The following is a 22,731-nucleotide window of genomic DNA, read 5'->3' on the forward strand; positions in this document are numbered from 1 at the left end:
GATCGAGTAATATTATTGACATGGGAAGTGAAGGAAAGGCTGCTATCAAGGATGACACCAAGACTCTTAACCTGAGGAGAAGGAAAGATGAACGAGTTATAAATTGAAATTGAAAAATTATGAAGGTTGTTTAGTATTGATTTAGTGCCAATTAGAAGAAGCTCTGTTTTATTGCAATTTAATTTCAGAATGTTTAGGGTAAACCAGTGTTTTATTTCAATGAGACAATTAGTGAGGGACGAGGGTGGAAGTGTAGAATTAAGTTTAGTTGAAAGGTAAAGCTGGGTGTCATCCGCGTAACAGTAAAACTGAATATTATATTTACGAAAAATATAACCAAGGGGGAGAAGGTAAACGATAAACAACAGGGACCCTAGGACAGAGCCCTGGGGAACACCTGAGGTAACGGAAACATAGTGAGATGTGAATGATTTTAAATGGACAGACTGAGTGCGGCCTGAAGGGTAAGAATGAAACCAATTGAGAGGTGTATTTACAATGCCAAAAAAGGAAAGTCTGTCCAAAAGGATGTTATGAGAAATGGTAACAAACGCTGCAGTCAGATCAAGCAGAAGAAATATGGATAATAAACCAGAATCAGCAGCAAGAAGGAGGTCATTAGTGATTTTAAGGAGTGCTGTTTCAGTACTGTGAAGCGGACGAAAACCAGATTGGAATTGTTCATACAAATTATTGCAAGACAGATGAGCATGATGTTGAGCAGAAACTATTTTTTCCAAAAATCTTGGAAATGAAAGGAAGATATGAGATGGGGCGAAAATTATTGAGATTATTTGAATCTAAGCCAGGTTTTTTAGTATTGGGGTTACAGCAGCTGTTTTGAGGGCAGAAGGAACAACACCAGTGGTAAGAGAAGAATGTATAATGTCTGTAATCAAAGGGGATAGAGAGGGAAGGGTAGCTTCAACAAGAATTGTTGGAAGAGGATCTAATTGGCAGCTTGAAGATTTTGATTTTTGAATTAATTTTGAGATGTCATTAATTGAGGGAAGAGTAAAGACTGAGAATAAATTAGTAGAGGCAGTTGAAACTGAAACTGATGACATTACAGCCGCAGAGGGTAACAGTTGTTGATGAATATGTGATATTTTTGAAGAGAAAAAAAAGATACCATAGTATTACAAAACTCAGAAGAATATAAATACGGAGGAAGTGAATCTAGTGGTTTTGTAATATTTGCCAGCAGGGAGAAGAGGGCCTAGGAATTACCCTCATTGGAACTGATTAGATTTGAATAATATATGGATTTAGCTGTGGAAATGGGATCTTTATAGTGAAGAATGTGGTTTGAATACATATCTTTGTGTACAGTGAGACTAGTTTTCCTGTAGAGTCTTTCAAGTTGATGTCCTTTTGCTTTTAACTGTCTAAGGGTGGAAGTAAACCAAGGTGCTGTATGAGTGAATGAAACCGATTTGGTTTTAAATGGAGCAAGATTGTTTAGAAGGTACTGCAGGTATTTGTTGTAATGTGATAGCAGTTCATCTGTGGTAGAAGACCACTCGACTCTGGGAAGACTATTGATAGAAGAATATAAGTTATCTAAGTTAATGTCCTTAATTTTACGAAATGTTATAATACGTGGAGATTTAGAATTAGAAATAGAAATATTAACTCCAAATGATAAAAACATATGATCTGAAAATGGGAAAGAGTCAGCTGTACAGCCAATAGGTTTAACACCAGAACAGCAGCTTAATTCCAAAATATGACCTTTAATATGTGTGGGGAAATTAGTATAATGCTGTAGTCCAAAACTGTCCAAGCAGGATGTAAAGTCTTTGGTAAAAGGATTATTATCTGTTTCCACATGAATGTTAAAATCCCCCAGTACAAGGCAGCAATAATAGTGGGATTTGATCCAGAAAGCTGACATACAGTTGCTTCAAACGAGTGACAGACAGGAACAGTTACGGGCGCTACCCTCCACTTCTCACAGTAGATTATCGCAAGACCTCCCCCTCTGCCAGAATCATATGGAAGCAAATCGTTACCATATTTCAAATGAAAAAGCATTTTCTTGAATTCAGCCGTTCCTCTGTATGGAAAATAGTCGGTTGAAAAGTGGAGGACATCTAAAACAACTGGCAACATGTTCAGGTCTGGCTCTCTATGCAAGTTCACCTTGAGAGCAGACTTCAAGATACTAAAAGAAGTCTCCAGAAACCCATTAACACCATCACAGGACCTACAGCAGCTTTTACATTGTAGATTTGAAGGTTAAAGCAAAAGTCCAACCAAAAAGAGACTGGACTACTTTAACCTTCCTGGGAGCTGAGAAAGAAGACAACATTTACTCTCCAAGCAAAACATGAAAGGTCAAACTGATGTTTACAACATAGAACAATGTTGGACCACTTGTTTGCTGAGTATTGGATTATCTGCCCGTTGTTGGACGTCACTGTGCCCCTCCAATGGCATCGGCCATTTTGTACCCAGGACAGCCCGCTCCTACATATCCCATCGAGCATTGCGACTGATATGACTGGGCGTCCCCAGTCTGACGTCACAGGGTGCTATATAGGAGGCGCTCATGTTTGAAAAGCTGCCTTCTGCTGGAAACCACATCCAGGGATCGAAGAGCGTCACTTTAAGAGAAGAACTCTGTCCAGAGTTTCATTCATTCTCTCTCGTTGGACAACGAACTATTCATAACTGAAGTTTTTGGACTAAGAAGGCCAGAGATTTCACTTTTGCCGATCGAAGACGTGAGTTAACACGTAACTGGAGACACGGAGTTTCGGAGAGACGAACCGCTACCGTGTTTCATTTTCAAGTCGACTTTGATGGTCAGATCATATTTTTCCTTTTTGTCAAGAAGACCAAAGGACAAAGACTGACTGTTCCCCTGAAGTTAATTGTGGACGCACATTAACTTAACCCCACTTTTCCTCGCTCGAATTCCCTCGCTCAGGAAGAAGACGACACAAGTAAAATCCATTTCTTTTTTTTTATTTCTTTATTACGAGGCCTGGGCAGGGTCAGAGGTTGTAGAAGCGATCAGAATCGCTGGTTAGGATCTCATGTGTTCTGAATAATATGTGCATGTAACCTTGCTTGTTGAAACTTTGATGTGTTATGTAATATCGGGATCCGCCGTGTTCCCCAGAGCTGTCTGTGTTTACTATCTGAACACAGGTGCGTTGCAAAGCTGGACTGTTAAAACGACCTCATGGTAAAATTCTCCATTTTACCTTTGTCTTCAATCTCACTGTGCTAGCTTGCCGCCAAAAGTTATCAATCCTTTGTTTCAGGAGTAAAGGGGGGAAGTTTTATGATCAGAAGATCATAAAAGACACTCTAAGCTGCACTCCAACCCCCCACCAGTCATCACCACACCCCCCTTTTCATATCTTCTCCTTTCCTCTGTTGTGCCATAAACTGCTGGTTGACTCAATACATACCCACTACCGTTTGTTGATTTTGTTTATTTAGATGTTGTTTACCCCTGTGTATGTAGAATTTTGCATGTTGAGTAGGTGAAAATTAATAAATATTCACATAGATAAAGAGAGAGCGTTTGGTGTTTCATTGTGTGCAAAAAGTGATGTGTCAGTCAAAATAAGGTTCAAGTTCCACACGTTTCGGCAGAAACGGTCGATTAAACAGTGACATCTCCGTTAATAGTTATTAACTATTACAGAGTATTTAACGGTTGTAATTGTCAGAGGCGTCGAGCCACAATTACAACACCAGAAACCTCTCTGGTCTCGATTCGTAAATGAGGATTTATGGTTAAGAAATTGATTTTGTCAGATTATGATTTGTAATTATAATTATTGATCAAGATTATCCAATCAATAATCATACTCCCAACAACATAGACAAGGACCAGAACGTCTGGAATAATGTTCTTTGGCCCGTTGAGTCTAAAATGTAATCCTGGACAACAGAACCATCAACAAGTTGGGCATAAACCTGATACAGCAGTCCAGCAAAATAACCTCATACCAGCTGTGAAGCATGGAGGAGGAGGTGTCATGGTTTGGGGATGCTTTGCTTCAGCTGGATCTGGGCCACTCACCATAATAGAGGGCATAATGAACTCTACTGTGTGTCAGACGATGGTTAAGGAAACAGGCAAGAACCCCTTGAACATCTTAGAGCTGAAAGTGAGGAGTGGCATAAACTTCCCACAGAGACAGTAGATGTCTACATGAAGCAGTTCAATTTAGTTATTTCAATCAGCGGCGAGGGACTCTAGATATTAGGGGGTAGGATGTCTTAAATTTTTACTTAATAGAAAAAGCACTTTTTTGTGTATATTGTGTTTTAGTAGTAAAACAAGGATCATTATTAATGATTCACTGTAATGAAATCACTTTGTTTTCCAGAAATAGAAAAGTAAGATTAGACATCTATTAGTGAAAACATGTTTAAACAAGTGAGAATTTTATTTTGTTCATGACTGGTTCTCAGTATACGGCTGTAGACCTCTGTTAGGTAAATGAACATGGTATATGTGTGTTTGTGTGTGTGCGTGAGAATGCCTTACCTTGAACGACTCCATATCAGAGAGCAGACAAGCACTTTGCATCTGAGCACGGAGGTGAGTACCTTTAGCAGAGGTGCCAAGTTTAGTTAGAACTTCTGACTGCTCTTCCAGCTGATCTTCTGTCATGGGAGCTGGTTCCTGAAAGACCAAACATTCTGTAGCAGAGCGTCTATGGAGCTGTAACTCCAGTGGAGAACCAATAAGACAATACGGGGAGAGCGTTACCTGGGTAACAGGAACATACAGAGGCTCTGTAGAGTTGAGTAGGGTCATGTTGTTGAAAGGGTGCAGCCTGCCCTCTGCTTTGAACCTACTGCTGTCCTTTTCTCCCTCGGTTTGGAATGTCTCCATCTCCCCCTGGTCGCTTGGGCATTCAAAGAACTCCTCCTCGCTATCACTCCTTGAATCCCAGGATTTGCCTTGAGAGGGTTCCTTTGTTGTAGTGGAGCCAGAAGCTTTTCCATCTGATGCTTTATGCTCTCCGTCTCTGTTTCCCTCCTGTGCCTTGCGAGCTTCATCTCTCCCCCTCTTTCTCTCTATACAGCAGTTCAACATCTATCCACAATCAAAAGCTCCTTTTAGACATGGAACAATCACCACTGATGATTATCATGTATTGTTTATCAATAGGTGCAGATATTCATGTACTGAAATTAACTAATATGCAAATGGGAAGAAAAAATAAATTAAATTCAGTTTTATTTATATAGCACCAATTCACAACACATGTCGTCTCAAGGCACTTCACAAAGGGTTTGGAATGGTGGGGGGTTGTTGTGGAGGTTAGATTAAACTACTGAGTGTTAGAGTTTGGACATTTTAGAATGGGCTATGTGTAGGTGTACTAAGTAAAATAATAAACTGATAAAGTTTGTCCATCTAGAGCCCACTGGTGGCCATTGTTATACTAAAAAAACACCGAAATTGGGGGTACCTCTCTCTGTCAGACTGATTATAACCATTAGAAAAGAGAAGGTGTCACACAGGTAGCAGAAATGGAGGATGTGTTTGCCATAACCATAACTGAGCCAGTTTAGGCTAAACCTGACTCCCCCTTACTACATCCAACAGGGACGGAGGAAGGCAGAGGTAAAAATTACTTTAAAATGGGCTAAGTCAATTAAATTGAATCCTATAGATTTCAAGTCAGGTACATACATTCCAATTAATCCTAATTGTCGAACAATGCAGTCAGACTCAGTTATTTATTCAAATAGGATGAAAAGTTTTTCTATCTAAGGAAACCCAGCAGATTGCATCCAGTCAGTGACTAGCAGCATTCCCTCCTCCTGGATGAGCATGTAGAGACATTGGACAGTCACTGGTGTTGACTTTGCAGCAATCCCTCATACTGAGCATGCATGTAGCGACAGTGAAGAGGAAAAACTCCCTTTTAACAGGAAGAAACCGCCAGCAGAACCAGGCTCAGATAAAAAACATTATAACGGCTTTGCATAAAAAGGAAAAAAACAACTCTCTGACAACTAAAGAAAAACAATACACTGTTTTTTTTTTCATGGCAATGACGTTTGCAGAAAAAGCAAATCTTTCATTTTTACTATTTCAATCGAACAGATTTCTTCTTTTCTTTTTGTCTCCAAGTTACTTGGGTGCTCATAAATGTTCAGAAGACTTTTCACTGCACTATGACAAATCGGTTGTAATAATTACCTGAAACTTTTGATGCAGAAGACAACAGCGAAGATCAGGAGATCCAGTTGACAACCTGCACAGAAAGCAACATTTAATACCGAGATTTCCATTGATTATTGCAGATGATCACGTTTTACACCATTACAGAAGTAGTGCAGCTCCCTTTATGTTCCTACCCATTAAACCCTTTCACTTTTCATATTGTAGCCAAAAAGACGAGCACTTTAAATTGATCCTGTGTGATAAATGAACACAAAGTGGTGCATAACTGAAGTGGAAGGAAAATGTTACATGTTTATTCTTTACAAATAAAAGTGAGCTGCTGCTGAATTGTCTATACAACCACTGATAAAAGGTCTTCTGGGTTACCTCTCAACCAGTGTTTTACATCTAGAGACCGAAATTCCTATCATTCAATGCAAAACAGCTCACGCTCAGCCAGATAGAATGGGAAGCTAACCATTTAATTCCAGGACTGACCTTTATTTAGCTCCATCCACCCAGCGGCTGTCCTACTGAAGAAAAACATCCCCCACAGCATAATACTGCCACCTACATGTTTCTATGTGGGGATGGTGTGGTCTGAGTGAGGTGCAGCATTGGTTTTCCACCAAACAGAGTTTTGCAAGAAGGCCAAAGAGTTGTGTCTTCTTGCCATATAAAAGACATATTTATGGAATGGATGACTAATAGTTGTCCTGTGGACAGCTTCTCCCACTTGAGCTGTGGATTTCAGCAGCTTTTTCAGATGTTACCATGGGCTTCCTGGGTGATTCTCTGTTTATTGCTTTCTTTGGCCAACCTGTCAGCTTTGATGGACAGCCAGGTCTTACTGGGTTTGCAGTTGCACTCTTACCATTTTTGGATAAACTGCTGTATTTATGATGAGACTAAATCACGCACAGCTGATGTTTTTACTAATTAGGTGACTTCACACTGGACCACACTGGATTTTATTGATCGGTATAAGAGACTGTGTGGGAAATAGAAAAGCACACACCACTTTAAATATTTGTAGAAATATGGAAAACGATGCATTACATTTCATTCCACTTCACATTTAGAAATTTGCTTGAGGTTGTATTGAAACCAAATGTGGGAAAAAATTCAAGAGGAATGAATAATTTTGCAGGGCACTTTAATATATATCCTATCACAGATTTACTTATTCTACAATTTAGTGGGAATTGAAAAAAAAAAACAAATCTATTGCTGTCAAGTTAATATGTTGAGGTAAAGCCCTTATAATATAAGATGATTTGAATGAAACCATGCAGATGTGTTCGCCCACCCATAGATGAGGTAGTTGTTTTCCCAACGGTAGCGCAGCTCCAGAACAAACTCCTGCCAAAGGTGAGTGACGGCTGGCAGCCCACCGTAGCTGTAGTTGACCATGCACAGACACAACGTCAAGCGGTAGGTCAAACTGTCAGAGGGCGCTGACTTCAGCTGGAGAAACAGGTTCTAAGGAGTGGCCCCAACAGGAAATAATGGAATTATTTGAAGGAACATTTCTCTCAAAAACTGTAGCTAAATTAATAACTGCCTTCCTCACAATGTTATTGATGAATTAGTGTAGGTGATCATGTCTGGGTAAGATCTTCTGTTTAGAACTGTTTAGAACAGCAGAATAAAAACAGACTGATGTGAGAAAGATTCCGTTTGTTGAAGCTTTATGCCCTGCATGATTCTTTTTTCGTTTCTGACATTGGTCTGTGACAAATCTGACTCAGTCCTCTCATTGAGCCGTCAGATGCTTTAGTAGTTTCTCAAGTCAGGAATACCAAACTAAATGAGGTTTAAATTAAGCAAACCTCCTTCAAAATGCCGAGTCATGATGTTCTCATCATCCTCACCATCCCCTTGAACCCAGATATCCTCCACCAGTAACTCACCCAGCTCACAGTATCAGCTTCCTGACTGACCTGCAGCAGCATATGATGCTAGGGAGCATCTTCTCCATGAGCACATACAGACAGGAGGTGGATCAGCCGGTCCACTAGGACGGTCAGAAACAACTGGAGTTTAAACCACTTAAGACAGTGGAGATGACGGCGGACAATGAGAGAACTTCCCCTACACTTCCTTCCCTCCTCATCTTCAACAACACTGTCTGCTTTAGATCACTTCCAGTTCCTAGGAACCATGGGGCACTCACACATAGACACTGTTTAGAAAAAGGTCCAGGAGAAACTGAACTCCAAAATGACAATCTTCTACAGGAGCTGCAGTCAACTTCTACTCTGCCATAAATCAGTCTGTCCTGTGTTTGTCCATCTCAGTGGGATTTGGTTTATCCACAAAACAGGTCTAGACCGCAGGGAACATTAAATTGTCTGTGACACACTTTACCCACAAATGCAGAAATTGAAAAAGAACATCTTAAAATTCAAGGAATTGGGCAGTTATTGACACCATATTAGGATTAAGGACGTGGTAACTGCTTCGGCAAACTGCTTCGAACAAGAAACCTCTGAATTCACAGGAGAAATGACGTCAGAGGTCAGGATATTTTACAGATGAAGGAGAATGATGAAGCAGAGGCTATACCAATGCTGTTTAGAGCATCTGATGTGAAAAGATCGCCAAAGAAAAGGCTGTTGCTGCTGTTGCTAAACTGATCAAGGCTCAGCAGGTAAGAACACTTCCTTGTTGCGAAACTACATTTAGACATCAGCAGTTATTGTTGATAATTAAAAACCTGAAATTATTATTTTTATTATAAATAATCATCTGTAATTATATTATTATATATATATTTTTGATAAATTACACACGCTTACAATATATTTAAATAAATGTTTTACTGAAGATTCTAATATAAAGAAACAAATCACACACCAGGCAGTGTCTTCAGATCTTGAATCATCCCTCATGTCTGCTACTGCTCCAAGCTGCTCACTTCGCCTCCGGTTGCTTCACTCAGTGTCGTATTTACTGTAACCCCGGATTTACACTGTATCAGCACCAGTCCGCTGCGAAGCGGACTGGTGCTGATAACTGCTCCAATAACGATAACTGCTCCAATAACGATAGGCATATTGCTTAAACAACTTCATTTTTTGTTTTATGCATCCAGATATTTTTATGTGTTTTGTTCTACAATGGGTGAGTTCACTGATTGCAGAGAAACTATATTTGTTGCATTTAATGTTTAATTGCTTGGTTTATAATACCTTAGTTAACCAAGTAACTGATCAAATTGATCTAATGTAAACATCTGCTAATATATACACATTTATGTGTGTATTTATCAATATAGCGAGATCTAGTCTGTCTTTAGAGAATTATTTTGAAAATCCGGATGTTGTGCTCGTTCTGTTACCTGGTGGTGCGGTATAATTCATGCATATTGACTCCGGCCGTTCTCTGGCATCCGGTAAAAATATATTCTGGTCAAATTAGATGGCCGTCCGCAAGCCGCAGCACTTGTGCTCTGCCATCTGATGACAGCTGACTTTCTTCTCCTGACTGCTGCGTCTTTCTGTGATAGTGACTGAAAAATATCTAAATAAACATCAGATTTGGTGCTGCTGTCTGTGTTGCTGGCCATTGTAGCAGCAGTCAGTTCACGTGCGGGAATTCCCGTGTGACGTCACAAAAGAGCGCAACAAAATCCCAAAGGAGTAGTCTGGAAATGCTTTTTAGACCATATATCTCAACAACTGTTCATTTCAGTTGCATGAATTACTTTTTAAAATATTTATGTTTCCTTTTCATAAATGTAATTGGATTTATCATGAAAATTCAATGTCCCAGGCACTTTAATATCTGCAGAGAATTATCAGGCTGACCTTCCCTCCATCCAGGACTGGTACAGATCTAGGGTCAGGAAAAGGGCAGCTAACATTTCTGCAGATCCCACACATCTTATGTGTGGGATCTGCAGAAATCTGTTTAGAGTTTTACCTTCAGGTGGCGCTATAGAACACAGTTAGCAGAAACCAGCCACCACAGTGACAGTTTCTCCCCCCAAGCTGTTTCTCTGATGAATACTATGAACACCTCACAGCTGGAGTAGTTAGCTACTCTGCTGGAAACTAAATAAGCTTATCTGCTCTATCAAAACCTGCTTTTTCTTTATATCTAAAAATATGACAGTGCACACTCACACACATGTACTTGCTGTTCTTTTCCTCATTCCATTTCTTCTAAAGTTTATATATTTATACTTAATGTCTGTCTTCTGTGAGTGTCTGAAACTATAGTCAGATTCCTTTTTTGTGAACACAGTCTTGGCCAATAAAACTGGTTCATATATTTAGAATGTGCACCTTATATGAAACGTCTATGTTGGACTTGAAACATGTTTTTATTGTTGTTTTATATTATTTAAATATTTCAGTTTTGTTATAATTTAATATCCATATGACCAGATGTATTAGAAAAACTGCTGTAGGTGATCTCATATTTGTGTGCAGTTGTTTTCTTCTATCTAACCTGGACTCTTGTACAGAAATGATCTTGTCATGGGGAAACCTTAACGTGTTAATGGCCAAACATACGTTGTCGGAGCTCTTCTCCTGCTCGGATGTCCTGAAAAAATGTGACTGAGTAGTTTTCTCTTTGCCTGATGACTTCTCCACCGCTGCATCTGGGAAGAGATACTGACAGAGGAAAAATCTTTAATGTACTCTATATTTACCAGACATACATACTGCACTGCTTAATGCCCAGTTTAATGAAAATTAATGTTTGTCTGGAATTGAAAAGTTCGTTAAGGAGGAAAGCGTGATCTTGAATATTCTCATAAGATCTGCACTGGTGAACGTGTTTGTCACATTGTGTTGGAGGACACAATGCGACAATGATGACATCTTTACCTTCCAATCTGCTAATAAATTTCATATCAGTGCTGTTTTGAATAAAATGAACTCATCTCAAGCACTCTGACCGTCTGAACATCTGAACTTCTGAAAGGCCTTTATCAGATTTGCCTGTTTGTTGTTTATAACTGTAAATATGTCTTTTAGCTGTCTCTGTCCTCATTTTGACTGTCTTTTGACTGTATTTTCAACAACTCTAATACAGAACGAGCTCATATGACTAAAACATACCAGGAGGATTGAGTTGAGGACATCGACGCTGAGTGGTGACTCGTCGATGTGCCGGCGCCGGCGGATGTGCTTTCGGGCGCTGTGGACCATACTGGACACAGACAGTTTGCTTAATGGCACGGGCGCTGCTGGCTCCGTTAGTTTGGACAAAGCAGAGCTGATGTCACTATTTTCTGCATGGAAAAATACAGCACTTATTAAAACTTACTAACACTAATTAAAACATGTTCAGCAGTTACCAGCAAACAGACCTTGCTGTGCAACAGGATTTTAGGGATCCTGTACGGTTTTTAAGTCAAATATACATACTTTTCTACAATCAGATTTTCCCATACTCCTAGAGAGAACATGGTCAAAGAAAACTTCAGACTTTTCTACACTCTCTAGAATCAGATTTCTAGATAAATATTTTTCCTGAAGTTTTAATAACATCCTGGATATTTGAGTCCAGAACATTCACACTAAGCTGCTTGAATAAAAGTCCATCCTGTTGGTTCTACAAATACAAAACCTCACAAAACCTTTATTTGGTTTGTAAACAAACTCCATAAAGGAGCACTTTAGTGTGATGCTTGACCTTTACCCCTAACCTCGGATCCAGATCACCCTGATTTGAAGTGGTTTTAAATACAAAAGGGTGCTCAAATAGCCCTTAATAGGTTTATGAAAAATGAATTAAATGTACATTTTAATGAGTTCGTTAAAAACCAAAACACTGGGTGATAATATGTTCAAATCAAAGTGAAATTTGGGAAATCAAACAAACACTGACATTTAGATAAAAACATATATATTTATTAAGCATAATTAGGTCATTAGGTTGAACTAAATATATGATAAAAGTATGGAAAATAAAACATCTTTCCATACTAATTTTTTCCCCATACTTATCTTGGAGAGAACCGTTAAATGATCAAAACTCCAGACCTTTCTAGACTTCTCCAGACTGGACAGTAACACTGATATTTACCTACTCAACATAAAGATGAACCAAAAAGTAACAGCCCTGATCAGTGTAGAGTATAAAACAGTACAGCAAGCAGACTGACCTTGGCCTTCTTCTTGGGCGTGGCCTCTACCCAGAATTTCCTCTGCAGACTCCTTTCGACAGCAAAGCTTAAAGAACTCGGTAACAAAGTCTCCTACAAGAAATAGAAAATCATACAAAACATTCAAATTATTTAGCTTCTCATCACAAATGGAAGCAAACAGGAAATACTGACCATCTTATGTTGTAAAGGACAATTTTCCCCAAACAACAGAAAGTTAGAAAAGTTCTAAACTGAGTAAAAATATATTTTAAACACTTCTGTGTGCAGAATTACTGTGTAAAGACATTTATAGTTGTAAAATCTTGTTTTACTAAAAGATGCAGCATGTTTCAACAACAAAGCTTAAAAACAGGTTAAATGTGACTGGAAACAAGTCACCTACCCAGCAAGCACTGAAGGTTGTCAGCTGTCCTAACTCGAACAGACCAATGAGGAGCTTGGAGAGGGTCAAGGTCACTGTTGGAAAACAGGAAATACAGTTCAGCCCCCTTAACATGTAGGGATGTAACTTAAATCTCTTCCAACGGGACACTGAGTGATGCAGCGGTCTAGTTATTGCCAATAAATGCCACTAGTGCCAAAAAGTCTTTAAAATAATTAACTTTCCGGGCGCGGTGCTGATGGTGTAGGGGTTAAGCACGCGACAAGGCAACAGTCCTCGAAGCGGCCTTCCCAGGTTCGAGTCCCTGACCCGGCAACATTTGCCGAATGTCTCCCCCTCTCTTTACCCCTCTTTCCTGTCTGCCTACTGTAAAAAAAAAATTAAAGAATAAAGGCCACTATTGCCGAAAAAATATCTTTCAAATAATTAACCTTCCCATGTAGTGGATTCGATACAATCCCCAAAAAGTAGAGCTATTTTAGTAAGCTTAGATGCTGAAAAAGTGTTTGATAGCGTAAATTGAAACTTCCCGTAAGCCGTACTGAAATGATTTGGTTTCAATAAAGACTCAATTAAATGCATAAAATCCATTTATCAAAATCCTACAGCGAGATTAAAAATTAATGGCAGCCTAACAAAGCAAATAAAGCTAGAGTGAGGCACCTGTCAAGGATGCTGCCTCTCACCTCTGCTTTTTGCAATATACGTTGAACCCCTAGCACAAGCCGTTTGGGAGAGTGAGAAGGTGAGAGGAGTCAACATTAAGGGAAGAGAACATATCATAAGCTTATTTGCAGACGGCATTATAATATACTTAGATAGTCCACGTCAAAATTTTGTCCCTCTGATAAATCTACTGAATTCTTTCTCCCAACACTCAGGTTATAAAATTAATGTCACCAAAACTCAGGTGTTATCATTTCATTAAAACCCATCTAAAGAGATCAGAACCAAATTCAAGATAAATTGGGATCTAAAATCTATAAAATATCTCGGGATAATAACTTGAGGAAAAGTGGAAAAAAAAATTTAACTTTCAGTTGCTTGTACAGTTATTAAGTCGTCTTTGTTTTTCCATATCACTACTGTCGTCTGCAATAAATCGTGTTTTATAACAGAATAACTTTGGTTCCTCTACAGACTCAAACTAATACCATGAAGATGCAGCTTATTATTTCCTGCTAACCGACTCGTTTAGAATCATTACATTTATGACAAGTTTAAACTTTAAATATATAATAAATTATGGTAATGCTCAGAGATAATCCAATCTGCTGGTGACAGGCAGGTCTAACATGGATTGTTGGCTCATCCATTGTCTTCCATTTATCTGAGATCGGGTCGCAAGAGTAACAAGTCCAGGAGGGATACCCAGACATCCCTGTCATGCTGGGAGCTCCTGAGACACTCCCAGGCCAGACGGGATATATAGTCCCTGCAGCAAGTTCTGGGTCTTCCCTGGAATCTCCTCCCAGTGGGACGTGCCCCGGAAACCTCCAAAGGGAGACGCCCAGGAGGCATCCAAGAGCAAAACAGATATGCTGGTGTTGTGCCAGTCTGCCTAAGACAGACTGCAGACTGTTTTTAAGGAATGTGATAATATAAGACACTTACCTGTACACGTCGTTATCTATAATGAGGCCCTCTGTAAGGTGAGGCCAGGTGGTTGCAAGATGAAGTTCACTTCAAAACAAAACAAAGAAATAAGAGTCATTTATTTGGTCTCTTTCGAGGCTGCCACATAGTCGAGTGTACCCTATCTAGAACGTCACCCCCCATCCATGTGCCAAGAAGGAACTAGATGAAATAAAGTAATCATGTACTAACCAATGACTTACTCACAACAGCTAAGCATACACTTACTATGGGTCTGAATGCCATATTTAATGGAAATTAATGATGAATGTGTACTGTTTTTTTTCCAGAATGGAACAATTAAAAAGATTTCCGTGATTTGCTTGAATTTCTGGGAAATTCAAAGAAACCCTAACCCTTAAATCCACACAGGCTGTTTGCATCCATTCAGCTAAATCTTTTAAAACGTACTGCTGAAGGTTTTAGGCCCATTGGCGTCTTGTTAGTCATGGACACATTTAGATGTTCCAACAGAGCAGGTATCCCAAACATATCCCCAAAGTGGTTATGGAATTGAAAAAGCAGGCCAACATTAAACGTCTGGAATGGTCCTCAATACTACTGAACATCTTTGGGCCTAACAGGTCTGATCATGCCAGGAAATCAATGATAAAATCTGGCTTATGCACAAAATTTTTGTTTCTCAAAAATATCTTCAGTAATAACTAATTGTAATATTGTATGGTCATTTTACCCTACAAAAAACTGTTCAAATGAATCATAAAAGCCACACATTAAGGACATGCATGCCCATGACAAGAGTATGTAAAATAAGTACTGTAATACATATATACTGTATATATTTTTTATATCATCATTTTGTTTAAAACATTATCAGATAATTGGCACTGAAAACATCCTTTTACCTAATTGGTTCTTCACAGGCTCCAAAGGGAAGGCTTCCAAACTCCACACCTCCCACCTCACCTCCGAGCAGCGTATCGAAGTCTGTCCGAACAAGCCAACCCAAAACAGAAAAAAACACCTTTACTGCTCTACATCTCCTGAGCTTATGTCAGACAGCCACTGTATACCTGTAGATAATCCATCGATAATAAATCCAAAGCACAAAGATATAGCGCTGAATAAAGTTATAATATATACTATGAGACAAATGGTGCTCTAGGTGAGCATACCTGGAGGCTGTTGTGGCCAAGAAGATTGCTGCCAATCTTGAAGAATGTAGGTGTAGCGAATAGTAATGTCGACTGGTGACAGGGGGAGCATGTTACATCCCTTAAAGAAAAAGAAAGAAAAACTGAAAAAGTGTTCCTCACCTGGATTAGGATTCTGTTTCCATGCTGTTTTGGTGTAGATTTAACCATCGGACCTAATCATCCTCTTTTCATATGGAGGACCAATGTTTCCACTGCAAACCAAGGGTGGTGCCTGGATGGTGGCCTAAAGGAGGCATCTGCCACCTCTACAACCAGAACACTCTGGACCTAATCTATTTAGGGCCATAGAATTAATATTTACATGAGTAAATGTTAGATATCTGAGTGTCAGTGAATGCATCCAAGAATTATTGGTGAACACCCCTCCCTCTAGTGTTTGACCAGTGGAGTTTAGCATGGAGTGATGAATGCCAATGTTATATGATGAACAGAGTTGGATAACACGAGTATGACATGTAAAGAAAAGAGAAACGCTGTTTTTAAGTGTAAAGGTTATTAATATTTATGACTGCTGGGCACCTAAAAACCTAAAGCCAGAGAATACTTGTGGGGACATCAGACATCCTGGGAGAAATATTTATTCCTGATCATTTTAACCAACTGAATGTGTTTATTTTTTAACATGTTTGTTCCCAAGATCCATCAGTACCGGATTCTGAAATTTCTCATATCACTGTCTGAATTTAACAAATCTTCTGTTATTAGCTTTGATAAATGATTTACCTGTGCCATCCCTTCCTACCTCTGCATAAAAAGTTTCTAGACCGACCTCTCCTCCAAGCTTACCCCTAAAGGATGGAGCTCAGCTTTTCTCTTAGGTTGGCCATTGTTCACACAAAGCTCATTTCAGTTGCTTGCATCCTAGCTCCCTTTTTTCTGTCATGATCCAAATAATCATGGGTGTTGGTACCACAGGATGGAATGGAGACGTAAAATAAAGAGCTTTATATTTCAGCTTAGCTCCATCTGCAGCACAACAAAACCAAGCAAAGTCAAATTAACGCAGATAAAGGCCTAACCCTTCATCCATCACCTCAATCCATTTCGCAGTCCTGAACAACACACCAAGATGTTTAAACTCCTTCACTTATGGCAGAGATTTACTCCTGACTGAACACAGAACCATGGCCTCAGAATGAGAGATCACTCTCATCCTGACTGCTTCACATTTGGCTCTTCTGTCAGACTCAGCCCTGACAGAGAGAGATTGGGAGAGGGAGATTGACCGTGATCTTGAACCTTTTCCTTTTACTTATAATTGCAGCAACAGTTGTTGATTTATCACCAGACTGCTTGGCTATTTTCCTGTAGCCCATCCCAGGCTTGTGCAAGTCTATTTTATCCCTTATGTCCTTACATAGCTCTCTGATCTTGGCCATTGTGGAGAGGTTGTAGTTTGTTTGATTGACTTTGTGGACAGGTGTCTTTTATACAGATAAGTTCAAACATGTGCAGTTAAGGGCGCTGCGCTGATGGTGTAGGGGTTAAGCGCGCGACCATATACAGAGGGTACAGTCCTCGAAGTGGCCGTCCCGGGTTCCAGTCCCGGACCCGCCGACATTTGGCTTCTTAAAGAATTAACAGGCCTGTGAGATCTGGAATTCTTACTGGAAGTTAGGTGTTCAAATATTTATGTCATGCAGTAAAATCCAAATTAATTACTTAAAAATCACGATAATGATTATGAAAATCATGATTTTCTGGATTTTTGTTTTAGATTGTGTCACTCACAGTTGAAGACTACCTTTAATAAAAAATGAAAGACTCCTACATGTTTTGCAAGTGGGAAAACCTGCAAAATTGGCAGTGATTCAAAAACCTGTTCTCCCCACTGTAGATAGTTCTTCAGCCGCAGCACTTCTTACTTGTGGAGTTCCTCCTGTACTCCTTCTAGAGCCAGTCTGATTCTCCTTAAACAGTCATATTCAATAAATTATAACCTGTCTTGGCTAACATTGACTCATTTTATTCAATATGTCAATTTAAGCTAAACTTAGCCTAAATGTCAATGTTAGCTTAAATGCTAACACTAGCATGTAGGCTAACATTACCTCACTCCATTCAATATGTAATTTAGTCCTATATTTGAAAATTAGCCTAAATGCTAATGTCAGCTTAAAGCTAACATTAGCATGTGGGCTAACACTAGCAGGGTGGGTAACATAGGCCTAAATGAACATATTGAATGAAGCAAGTTAATAACTGAAAATTAGCTTAAATGCTAACATTAGAATGTTGACTAACACTAGCAATGTTGGAACAGCGGTACATGCTGTTTAAGTACTGTAGAATATAAACTATTTATGTGTGTAATATTAACTATTTCTGGGTGTAACTGGCATGTGTACATAGAGCATAGGGGGGGTCAAGCTTAGGGAGTGAAGCATAGAAAGTGCAAGGTCCTTGGGGAGGGAAGTAGAGAGTCTAAAGTCATAAATTAGTGAAGGACAAGGAATCACTGATGGGGGAGAAGAAGACAGGGGAGAACAGCGCACAGAGAGGGCAAGGTCATAAATTGGGCCAGACACGAGAAGTTTGTTATAAGAGAAGAACCAGAAGTACTCCTTATTTGGATATGAGGTTATATGGTTGCTGGGGAGATATCCACAGATAGAATGATTGTGTATGTGTGCTGCATAGCAGCGAGGGGTATATAAAGGTATTTGTGGCCTCTCCAAAACGGACAACACACAGACGTTTCCAGGTACCAGTGTGAGTGTGTGTCCCCTCTCTGAATTCAGATTGGTTTTTTATAAACTTGTGGAAACGTTCAACTGATCTCTGACTGAGGATTGTCCTTTGGGTGCCAAATAAAAGAGTCGGGGAGAGGTGAGGAGTAATGTAATAGTTAATTGACGGCCAGTAACGTTTTCCTACTTCAACAATTGGTGCCGTGACCCGGATTGGCACTAACTAAAAGATAATTAATTGATTACGAGGCGGACGTCGTTCTACAACACCACTGGATCGACCCAAAACCAAAATGGTATGGAGATCTATATTTATTCTCCTTTTGCCTGCTAATAGTGTAGGTGGTGTTGTGGAATAGATATCTGTTTTCTCTTAAATTTACAGTCTTAATCAGTTTTGGGTAAAATATTTGTTGGTTGAAATAATGGCTTACGGTAAAGGAATGATATATTGCGTAAAAATATTTGTTGATTGAGACAAGATAAATTTTAGCCGAGATACTTGAATGTTGAGGCTGTAACATACTTTTCACCAAAGATACTTAAATGGTGACGGTGATGAAGCAAATAAGTTCCGGATTTGGCAATCCAAACTCAGTCCTGACGAGGACTGGGGTATTTAGGCTGGGGTTAATAAGAGCCTCCCCGAGGGATTGGGACGCCTCAAAGTGGCCAGGGATAGGACCCCGAGACCCTGAACTGGCAGGTGAGGGAAGACAGTTGAGATACTTAAATGGTGAAACTGTAATAATAAGATTAAGTAAAAGGAATTCCAGGGAGTCAACGGAGGGTTGATTCCTAGGAGTCAAACCGGGTTTGGCATCACAGCGGTCGGACCAGGAGAGATCGAAAAAGTCCCGCTGAGTGGAAGAGTTCAAGGCCCTCTGCGATTGTGTTAAATATGCTTTAATTTGGGAAGATAAGTTTGGTTTTTCACAGAGTGGAAGTTTTAGGGTAAATAAGTTAAATAGTTTCAAGAGTTTCAAGTAAAACAGTTGATGGATAGAGATGAGAAAAATAAGAAACATAAGAAAAAGATTAAAAAGCACAGAGTGCATCAATTAAGGTGTTAAAGAGTTAAAACTTTCCTGCAGGAAGTTTCGTTTGTCTTAAATACTGCGATCAGTTGGAAAAGAAAGGAGTATAGTGCATGTTATGGTGGACAAATGACTGACTGATAATATTTCTGTGTGCAAAATCTGAACCTATATTAAACTTCTCATCTGCCTCTCTCACACACACACACACACACACACACACACATACATACACACATATATGGGATTTGAGTGCAACATCTGCGTTTTTGAGTCTGGACTTTAGTAATCTGCCGTTCTCATGGCTACTCGACACTTCTTCAGCACGGCCTGAAAGAGACAGCCTGCCTGCCTGCCTGTCTGCTGTAAATCACAGTGGGAGTTTCCACAGAACGAAACTCAGAAGTAGTCTGGCCCAAACCCACTGAAATGGACAACGATCCATGCTGCTGCAAAGCCAGAAGAGCGATACACTGGATTTATATTGGAAGCACATCTTGTGCGGAGAAACAGGCCGGAGCAAAGTTCTTTCTCCCTCCTGGAGAAGTTAAAAGTGGACAAAGAAAGATTGAATGTCTCACCAACAGACCTGAAGGGCCTGGGTTGTTTTTTGGACTGATAAAGGATTGTGTGCCATGACAGTCTGACTCTGGAGCGATTAAGAAACTGATGGGGGTAACGTACAAACACACACACATTTGCATACATCGTTTCCTATTTTCTGCAACGAAGAACGCTTATTAACCGCTGCTCATGTGACGCTTGCTTGACGTTGACAGATATAGCGGGTTAAAATATTATTTTAGGGTTAGAAAAGTATCTTAGAAAGGGTGATAACATAACTCATTTGATACTTTCCAGTTAATTCTTTTAGAAAAGCAAGTTCTCTTTCGTCATGGAATATTTAGGGTCAATTATTATAGTTATTAAAAGTTATTAAAAAGCAGAGGAAGTTACAACATCTCTAAAACTCAGCAGTAACCAAGTGTTTCTATGTTATTCTCAGGACAGATCTCATGAAGGAGCATTTTTAAAACCCAGCGCATGCATAAAACCTGATGGGTTTCTCCTTCAGGTATTATTTTCTGTTGTCAGAGTTTGTATCCCATAAATCTAATGGGTAGAGACCTCATTAAAACAGGCTTAGTTCTACTGCAGATGGTCTTCATACAGTCTCTGACACAGTACTTACAGTTTGGTGCAGTTTTTGTCCGCAAGTGCTAACTGACGCTTGTGTTTTTCACAGCAGCTGCTGGGAAGATGTTATATTAGGTTTTCCTTCCCTCTTCTGATTCATGCAGCGTGTTGATTTACACTGTACCTTATATCAGATCCTGACAAAAACTATGAAAGGCTTGGTTCTGCAGTTTATTTCCCTTTGGAGAAGGAAAGGACACCTGATCAGTTCTGTGCTGCACAGAAATATTAAAACACTTGTTGTTTTCTGAGATATCACCAGCTAAAACTTTTAAAACTTTTGAGAGTAATTGGTTTTGTTAAACACATTTTCCTTGGTAAAACAAACCTTTAAAATGAAAATGGGAAAAATTGGGTTATTTTTGAAGGTAAGAAAGATTCTGATTGGACAGTGGTACCACACAAAAATTATACTAATCTTATGTTCCATAAAAGACTCTGCATAGAAAAGGCCTTCAGAACCGTGGAGTTATTTTCCACCACAGTAACAAGTTTTTTAAAGCATGCTTTTTCTTTATTTTAAAACAGATCTGTATTTTTGTTTTGTTTTTGTTTTTTTAGCATAATGTTTGTCTGAAGCTTCTTATGAACTGAGTTAGGAGCAAATATGATCTGAGGTAAATTAGGAGCTGTGAACTAATAATTTTAAATCTGATTATTGTCTAAGCAGAAATAATACACTAACAGCTCTGGGGATATTTAGCCAATCCTCTCTTCAATCTGTAGAGAGCCAACACCATTGTTCAATGCAGTAGTACTCAACCTGTGGTTTCTGGACTCCTGAAGCCCATGAGCCATAGATTTTGGGTCCATAAAATTATAATACTTAATTAAAGGTAGACTGATTACCTATTAAATTAGATCTAAGCCAATGATGAGTTCCAGTCATTTGGTGGCTTTGAAATGCAATAATACTCAAAATTTCTACTCTGGGTGACACAGATTGGGGTTGAAGAGTTTTGTTTTGGAACCAAGGTTAGGATTTTTATAACGAAATAAAGATAAAGAAAATCCTTCATTTTAGGAAAAGAAAAGAAATAAAGGTTCCTTGTTTGATTTCTTAGGGTTTAAAGATTAAAACAATACATAGGAGTAGAAAGGTACATAAGGTAATTTCAGATTAATAAAATAAAATATTGGAACATTTATCAGCATTTGGATTATTAAAGAGGGATTCTAGTAATAATTTTCTCCCCAACTCTCAAAATTTAAATAGCCAAATTTAGGAAAATTATGTGTGTCTTCCCTTTGAAACACTATGTGGAAAAAGTCCAGTTTGGAGTCAAGTTTCTTATCTTAATTTCTGATTAAGTCAAACGCTGCAGTTTTTGTTTTGTTTGGGTAGACCATAAAAATGTCAACGCCGGCTTAAAATACTTCTTTGCATTTAACCTGAGCAGAGAAATTCTTGAATGCAGCTGCGATCAAAATTGAGCAAAACAAAATAGAATTATAACAATAACTCTCAGGATTGTAGTTATTATTACAGAGTTACAGTACAAAGAATTGGCAGAAGGTTTCAGCATCAGTAAATTTGGATTAATTTAAGAGAAAACTGTTGCTGTGCTTCTAAATAGTTTGTGCACTCATCTTAAAAAAGGAACCTGAAGATTGTCATAACAAAATTGATCAATTATAGCATTAAAAGATATGGTTGAGAAAACATATTCTGAAAAGAGATTGTTAAAAATTTCTTTTAATTCTTGAAGCTTCAAATTTGGCCATTTGTTTGTCTTTGATGTTTGTGTTTGTTGGAATGAATGTTTGTTTATATGTTGCATGAAACAATAATCCATGTTTAGAATAATGTTTCTAAATCCAAGATTGATTAAAACTTTGAGTTTTCAGGAGAGTTAAGAAGCAGCTTGTTTCTGAGGTAGGTGCATGTTAACAGTTTTGCAGTTTAAGGTTCACTGTACAGAAACTGTGGGTCCTGCCCATAGGCTGCCAATCATAGGTTAGTTCTGCCTGACTCCGCCCACCTATCAGGTTGGTTCATGCCTTTGCTGTCATGGTAACGCTCAGCACCTCCCTTCCTGAGTTTTAACACTGTTTAAGAGACAATAGAATTAAAATGCTTGTAGTGATTGTTACCTTAAAAACATGTTTTTTTTTGTATAATAATTAAGGATGTAGCATGACATTTAGATTTATGTGTTTTACTATTAAAATGTTAATGAAATAGTTTAAACTGGTTTGAAGAATTAGTTTTACATGCAGAATCATTGGTGATTTATTAGATTGAAAGTTTTCCCTGGTGCCATTACGCTAACTGACAGTCAATATATGCCAAAAGTAAGGAATATATTTTTGATAAAGAATCAGAGTTATGAT

At 38.8% G+C, this 22,731-nt stretch overlaps 1 protein-coding gene across 1 annotated transcript in view; it reads right to left on the reverse strand.

The window, feature by feature from the left end:
• Nucleotides 1-22,731, reverse strand: part of rab3gap1 (RAB3 GTPase activating protein subunit 1) — an 80,074-nt gene that overhangs the window by 14,286 nt on the left and 43,057 nt on the right. Inside the window, exons 8-18 of the mRNA XM_047376963.1 lie at nucleotides 15,432-15,531; nucleotides 15,162-15,243; nucleotides 14,275-14,343; nucleotides 12,661-12,734; nucleotides 12,276-12,368; nucleotides 11,227-11,399; nucleotides 10,675-10,776; nucleotides 7,461-7,633; nucleotides 6,188-6,242; nucleotides 4,742-5,071; nucleotides 4,517-4,654 (exon numbers count right to left, since the gene is read on the reverse strand). Of these exons, the coding sequence (XP_047232919.1) occupies nucleotides 4,517-4,654; nucleotides 4,742-5,071; nucleotides 6,188-6,242; nucleotides 7,461-7,633; nucleotides 10,675-10,776; nucleotides 11,227-11,399; nucleotides 12,276-12,368; nucleotides 12,661-12,734; nucleotides 14,275-14,343; nucleotides 15,162-15,243; nucleotides 15,432-15,531 (1,389 nt within the window). The remainder of the gene's footprint in view (nucleotides 1-4,516; nucleotides 4,655-4,741; nucleotides 5,072-6,187; nucleotides 6,243-7,460; nucleotides 7,634-10,674; nucleotides 10,777-11,226; nucleotides 11,400-12,275; nucleotides 12,369-12,660; nucleotides 12,735-14,274; nucleotides 14,344-15,161; nucleotides 15,244-15,431; nucleotides 15,532-22,731) is intronic.

Source organism: Girardinichthys multiradiatus, chromosome 10 (assembly GCF_021462225.1).
Source record: "Girardinichthys multiradiatus isolate DD_20200921_A chromosome 10, DD_fGirMul_XY1, whole genome shotgun sequence".
Classification (NCBI taxonomy): domain Eukaryota; kingdom Metazoa; phylum Chordata; class Actinopteri; order Cyprinodontiformes; family Goodeidae; genus Girardinichthys; species Girardinichthys multiradiatus.